Raw genomic sequence first — 7,154 nt, 5'->3', positions numbered from 1 at the left:
TATTAACTTGGTTTTTTGTTTTCTCCATTTCTTACGTGTACGTACGTTCACTCGATCTTATCCCCCCCTCACCCGACCTCTTACGTACCGTTCACCAAAGCTTTACTGATTTTTGCATAGTTAAATTATTTAATTTAGAAAGTCCCCCCACCTTTATGTTAACGCGTAGTAAGTGAGGAGGGAAAAGGAGTAGAAGGGCACGGATCGAAAAAAAAAATAACCTTGTGCAGCGAATAAAAGTAAGTTGAAAAAAAAGGTTGAAAGGTGTGAAGGAAACGAAGAAGGGGGAAGTGAAAAAGTCCCTGCTCCAGGAGATTGCAAAACAAACGCATACACAGCAGCATGAGCAGTGCGAAAGACCCACTCGAAAGTGCCACCACACCCTTTTGATCGTGCGTTGTACGTGTACCCACCCGGACCATGCGTAGTTAATGTACATTGCACGAAAGAGGATAATTTATTTATTATTTATTTTTTTTTTACCCCCAATATGAAGCAGGTTCGCGAAAAAGAAAAAAACTAAATAAGGAAAAATGGGTAAGAGCGAGAAGAATCGAAAAATGCTCGCCGCGCGAATGTGTAAACATGTGTGTGGTGTGCGCGTGTTGTGTGCGAGTGTTGTGTGCGCCGTGTGTAAGATGTAGGAACTGCCGGTTCATTGGCCACGCGGCATGGACGGGCTTCAAACCGCTGTCTGCTCATGTAAACGTTTTTGGTTAGAGGCCCGTCCAAAGGGATGCAACCCCGGAGTGGTATTTTGTTGGGGTCACCCCATGCGCGCATTCGTATGAGTTCCCAAATATGCATTTATTGGAGCACTCACGAAAGCGGTAGTGTTACCGCAAATCATGGGTTGCATGTCCCCCCATCCATGTTGCTTGGACTAACGTGCCAATTGTTATCCTCCTCCGTCTCCCCCGATTTAGTGAGATTCCTGAATTTGATCAAGCCGGTTATGTTCCTGCTGCCAGAGGTGCAGTCGCCAGACAGGAAGTTGCCATTCAAGGAAAAGCTGCTATGGACAGCCGTGTCTTTATTTGTGTTTCTGATATGTTGTCAAATACCGCTGTACGGTATCGTGACGAGTAAATCAAGTGACCCGTTTTATTGGATGCGTGTGATTTTGGCTTCCAACAGAGGAACATTAATGGAGTTGGGAATATCACCCATAGTAACAAGTGGCATGGTAATGCAGCTATTGGCAGGTTCTAAAATAATAGATGTAGATCAGAGCTTAAAGGAAGATAGAACCCTTTTTCAAGGAGCACAGAAATTGCTGGGATTGTTAATAACCCTAGGAGAAGCTATCGCCTATGTGATTAGCGGGATATATGGAAACATATCCGAAATAGGAACAGGACACGCCATTATTATTATACTTCAATTATTTTTTGCAGGAGTTGTTGTTATTCTGTTAGATGAACTGTTACAGAAGGGTTACGGATTAGGGTCAGGTATTTCACTATTCATAGCAACAAATATTTGTGAAACAATTATGTGGAAATCGTTTAGTCCAACTACCATCAACACAGATAAGGGAATCGAATTTGAAGGAGCAATTATTTCTTTAGTATACTGTCTCTTTACTGAATCGAATAAAATATCAGCTTTGAAAAAAGCTTTCTATAGAACCCATGCACCTAATGTTACGAATCTATTAGCCACCATTTTGGTTTTTCTCATAGTTATATACCTCCAAGGATTTAGAGTAGATTTATCTGTTAAGTATCAAAGCGTACGAGGACAACAAGGGACTTATCCGATAAAGCTATTTTACACGAGCAACATCCCAATTATTTTACAGACAGCATTAGTGTCCAACTTGTATTTCTTCTCGCAAATATTGTACAAACGTTTCAAGGATAGTATTTTGGTAAATATTTTGGGACAGTGGCAGGAAGTTGAATCTAGTGGGACCTCCATCCCGATTGGTGGAATTGCTTACTATATTTCTCCTCCGAACTCTTTTGCTGATATTACGAATGACCCTTTTCACACTCTAGTGTATATTTCCTTTGTGCTTGTGGCATGTGCCTTTTTTTCGAAGACATGGATTGAAGTGTCTGGTAGCTCGGCTAAAGATGTTGCGAAGCAATTACGGGATCAGCAAATTGGTATGAGAGGTCATAGAGATACGCCTACATCCTTAACCAGAGTTTTCAATCGATATATCCCCACCGCCGCAGCCTTCGGGGGCATGTGTATTGGCGCCTTGACAATTCTCGCCGATTTCCTTGGGGCCTTGGGAAGTGGCACGGGTATTCTACTAGCCGTAACCATAATATATCAATTTTACGAAATGCTCGTCAAGGAACAGGAGAAGGCAGCTTCTCTGTTTTAAGCTCTCCACCCCCCCCCCCTCCTCCGTAGGGGCAGCGCATCGGATTGGATAAACCCTTTTGCAGAGCGAGTCATCATTTTCGCGCTTCGTGGTTTGGCGCACCTTTTTTGTGGACTCGGCTCGCCTCAGCATTTTGGAGCAGGTTGCCCGGGGTGCCCATCCCTTTGGGAAAGGCTAGCCGGTTTGCCTCAGCCTTTTTGGAAAGGTTGCCCAGCTCGCATTTTTCTCCAACTGCATTTTTCCCTCTCCCCCCCTTTTTTTTTTTTAAATGTCATGATAGAGGGGTGCATCTGCGCGAGCAGCGCACGCTGTAAAAAGGAGGCGCCGCGCATGCGCGAAGGCAGAGCGTAGCAAAGCAGGCACCCAGCGTATAGCCAGCGCGTAATTGGAGTGTATATAGTTAAACCCTCCTCCCTCTGTACGGAGATTTACCCTCATCAGAGTTATCCTCCCGCACGTGTGTATTTCCCCCCCTTGTACATCACTGCATAGAAGAAGAAGAAAAAAAAAAAGGGATTAACATAACCCACCGCGCTTTTTACTCTCTCCATCTGTGTACCTTTCTCCTCTCATCATCCCACCTCGCCTCCTTTCGTCCTACTTTACCCCATCTCCACGTTTCATACCCTTTTGAAATATTTGAATATATTTTATCAAACTAAGAATAACGCAAAAGCAGAGGAAAAAAAAATCTGTAAAAAAAAAATTGTATATTAAAATGGGTGCAGTTGTTCGCGCGCCTCAGCAGGGAAAGGCCCCCCTGGTCTGAGGTTCACAAGGGGCAAACTGAAGGGTCATGAACTGGTCACAGGGTTCGCTTGCAAATGTGAAGCGCGAAGTAAGCGCCAAGGTAAGCGGCAGGGTATGCGGCAGGGAAAGCGGTACAGTGAGGGTGCAACAAATGGAGACCCGAATGATCTCCCTCGTTAATCCGCCACAACGGCAGTGTAGAAAGCCTTTACAGAGCAAACGAGGGCATTTTCTAGGCGACTCCATAACGAGCACGCGCAGGGGTACGCCGTAACCACGAACAGGGGGCACATCGAATAGGACGCCGTCAGCAACCGCTACACAATGTAGAGGTTGCCAAAATGGATGGATCAAACGAATAAACTGTAGTCCAGTATTCTGAAGGACTGCACCATTTCGTTAAAAGTCTCCAACTCGGGGTGAATCTCCATGTCCTCCTTTGGCACGTTCCAGGTTATTAGTACATCTGCATTGTGCTCCTCAATGGGAAAAATACAAATATACAGTAAAATATGTTGATACTGAGCGGAGTTTTCTTTTTTAATTTTCTGTTGGCCAACTAGAAGGGTGTAACTTCCTTGCGAATGAGGTACTGAATGGTTATTCGTTATGATAACATTTTCTACACTGTCATTTTCTTTGGCTAAATCGTAGAAGTAGAATTTCCCCTTCTCCTGTATATTCATATTTTGAAAACACAGCACTTCTATGATAACACATTTGTCGTCGTACTTATGGACGTATACTTCTTGGTTGTCTGGGATTATTCTGAAGCGAGATGCATCCAGGTAGTCGTCCGGGATGTTCATTTTGATGAACCTGTTGAAGAAGTGGTTCTCGCGCAGCGCCTCAGCCATGGGGGGGGAGCGGTGTGGCTGGTTGGTTGGTTAGCTGTTGGTTAGTTGGCTGCTTGACTAGTTGGCTGCTTGGCTAGTTGGCTGCTTATCTGGTTGGCTGCTTATCTGGTTGGCTTATTACCCGATTAGCCTCTTTGCGGTGCACGCTCCAATTGCCGGGAAAATCCGTTCGGAAGGCAGGTCTCCCCCTACGCCTTGTGCAAAAATGGAACTATCCTTTTTGCTCCCACCCCCCCCAAAAAAAAAACTTCCATCAATCGTGTTTGCTCTCCTACTTCTTGGCCTCTTCCGTTTGCCCGTTTTGATTTCCCGTTTTCTCAAATGCGCAGGGGCGATGTTGAAAGATATGTAGAAAAAATGAAGCGGTGGATTTTTTTTTTTTTTCCCCTTTTTGAGAATAAAATAACTTCCAGGGGAAGGGAATAAGCGAGCACCTTTTGCTTCTTTTTTTTTGGGGGGCTGCACAAAATTGGGGTGCGTGGTACATTCTGTCGGCTCAGAGGAAGCGAATGGGTATATGCACTAAATCGTAAAATTACATGTATACATTTGCGCGTGCATGAATGTACTGAGGTGATCCAGCAAAAGTGAGCGCTCATGCGAGTGGCACCTCTTCCGTATGTCCACAACGACTCGCCAACGTAGTCGGGCAGATGGACGTCTCCCTCGCCTGACAACTGCCACCCCTGAAAACTGCCACCCCTGAAAACTGCCACCCACTTACAGCTGCCCCCCCCCTGTAACATCAGAGAGAGTTCTCAAATGTTGACCAAATGACACGAACTCATTTCCAATATTGTTGCTGAGTTCTGCTTTTAATAATTCCCAGCTGGTGACATCCTTTCTCACTTCACATATATCTCAAATTCTGTGGGGCAGTAAGAATGCATGGTGATCCAAACAGTTTTCCTTGGACATCCGTTTGGGGAAGAAGCTTTGCTGCACTGCACACATGTGGAGCCCTCTATATAATTGCTACGTTGAGTGGAAGGTTGGATGGGCAAACAAAACGACGATGATGTTTATGTTGACCCTCTCATGGGTATATCCTCTTGGTTTCGCGTGCCTCCTTGTCCACTTGGACGGTTACAAACCCAGTTCAGCAAAAAAAAAAAAAAAGGAATCTCTGGGGAGGTGCTTCTTCGTATAGGGATCTACCATACAGTGGTAATTTCTGCGTGATCAGTTTATGTCACCTCAAAGGGGTAGAAATTTCTATTGGAGAAATTTACGTCGTGGAGCACACAACAGTTAGGGGCCAAGAAAAGCAACCCCCCTTTGAGTGTTCGTGCGCCTAGGGGTGTTCACCTCATACGTATGCACGTATATACGCATGTGTGGAGTAATACTCAGGCAAAACTATCCCTGCGCAGTTGGATATGACCCCCTGGATGCGTCCAATTCGTGTTAATAAAAATTTTGGGTGAATACTTTTCTCCTCGTTGATCCATATCCAAGAAGGATGATTTTTCCCTGGTGTGTTTTTTTCTCACGTGGTTCACATGAGCGTAACCCCCTGGGATGCATGACTACAGATAGGCGCTCCGCATGAATGAGTTTTCTTTTCCAGCCTTTTTTAGAAGCCAGCAGGGGGGGACAAACGCCAGGGGCGAATTGATAAAAGGACGGCTAGTATCCCTATGCACATGTGTAACTGTACGAATAGGTACATATGACCAAGCGCTATGCCGATTTGGAGGGACGAATTATTTTAAACAAATAAGAATACGACCATAAAATGGTTAGTTCATACAGCATGGGGAAATGATTCCACGGAGGAAGCACATCGGACAGGGTTGTTCAGAGAAGGGTTGCCTGCTGGCGTATCAGAGAGTCTATAATTCGACGCTCTTTACGCGTTAATAGGGTAACTTTGCGCACAGATGGCCTTAACGCACTTTTTGTTTCGCTCGGGGGGGAATTATCGATGGCCACCCCATTTGGAAAAGTGTGGCCATGAGAAGTGGCGTCGCTTCAGCTGAGCCGACCAGCAGTCCAGTCGCGAAACCCTGCGGCATGCAAACGGTCCGAAAAAAAACAATGACATGGATCCCCTTTTTTCGTTCGCTCCTCTAAAAGGAGTCAAACTTGCCATTTGCCTAAGAACTCACCTACGGCGCGTTATCATATTTGTGTTCTTCTTCCCGCGGAATTTTTTTACAAAAACCTGGGGGGGAGAAGGCCTTTTTTTTTTCTACCATTTTCTATACCACCTTTTGAGCTATGCGAAGTTTGAGAATTCTTTTAAATGACAGAGGAGACGCGGGCGTTCCCTAATTGCGAGATTTTTACTTATCATTTGGTGAACTTATGGATAGACGCATCATTGCACAACAGGGATGGTCGCTCCTTCCGTACACCTCATCTCAGTGCATATGACGATCTTTTTGCTGGGTATGCAAAACGGATTAGGGATAAGAAACGTGGTCACGGGAAATGTACAGTTGCCTACTCCAACATACGTCACAAAAGTATATTTGCTTGTATGTACATACGCGTAATGCTCGTTCCAGATAGCGCGATCATACGTACTTCTCAATTTTTTTTTTTTTTTGTATGGCGTTGTAAACTGAGTTAATTTTAACTACTTCCAAAATAAAAGATGAAAAATAAAATTGCGCGTATGGCCACTTTTTGCCTCGTCGTACAAAAAATCACAGCGGATCTGCATTTGAGTATTTTTTGATCCATTTGGAAAAAATGACAAGCGGAGTAAAAACTGGGTAAAGGGGAGTTAAAATTATAAAAAGAAATTGTTTTGCCACTTTTAAATTAAAAGAAGAAATAACAGCGGAGGCGGAAACGAAGCGAACGAAGCGAAACGAAACGAAACAACGGTGAAACCGGTGGTGAATTGAATGCACAGGTGGATAAAAAAAACGACAAAAAAAAGGCGATAGAAATAAAAAAAACGCGAAAAAAAGGAGCTGACAAACAACAAAAAAAAAATTACAAAAAGGTAACAATGTGGTATACAAAAAGTTGTATGCAGGAGGTATCCAAAATGACGCGAAAGGATACGAAATTATGATACAAAACTGCGCGAAATACATGCGAAAAAATATAATTAAAAAAAAAGGTCCACTCCAGTCTTGGAAAAAAAGTGTCATGAAGATAATAATATATGATCCGCAGGTTAATGGAGTTTTTTACTACATGCAGTGATATAAAAAAGGGAGAAAAATAATACATAAAAAATCTATTTT

The 7,154-nt window shown here is 43.8% G+C and overlaps 2 protein-coding genes across 2 annotated transcripts; one reads left to right on the top strand and one right to left on the bottom strand.

Moving 5' to 3' along the window:
* Positions 1-926: 926 nt before the first annotated feature.
* Positions 927-2,341, top strand: PCYB_121760 (protein transport protein Sec61 alpha subunit; the record flags this gene model as incomplete). Its single annotated transcript, XM_004223507.1, has 1 exon — positions 927-2,341. A coding segment is annotated over one exon (1,413 nt), but the record flags the coding sequence as incomplete, so codon positions are not given.
* Positions 2,342-2,938: 597 nt separating this feature from the next.
* PCYB_121750 (ran-interacting Mog1 domain containing protein) lies at positions 2,939-3,948 on the bottom strand (the record flags this gene model as incomplete). The annotated part of the gene is made up of 2 exons (XM_004223506.1): positions 2,939-3,033; positions 3,456-3,948. The coding sequence occupies 2 exons, from the start codon at positions 3,946-3,948 to the stop codon at positions 2,939-2,941; spliced, it is 588 nt and encodes a 195-aa protein (XP_004223554.1).
* Positions 3,949-7,154: the final 3,206 nt, after the last annotated feature.

The sequence above is a fragment of the Plasmodium cynomolgi genome, chromosome 12 (genome assembly GCF_000321355.1).
Source record: "Plasmodium cynomolgi strain B DNA, chromosome 12, whole genome shotgun sequence".
Classification (NCBI taxonomy): Eukaryota; Apicomplexa; class Aconoidasida; order Haemosporida; family Plasmodiidae; genus Plasmodium; species Plasmodium cynomolgi.
This window is presented reverse-complemented; position numbering and strand designations above follow the sequence as displayed.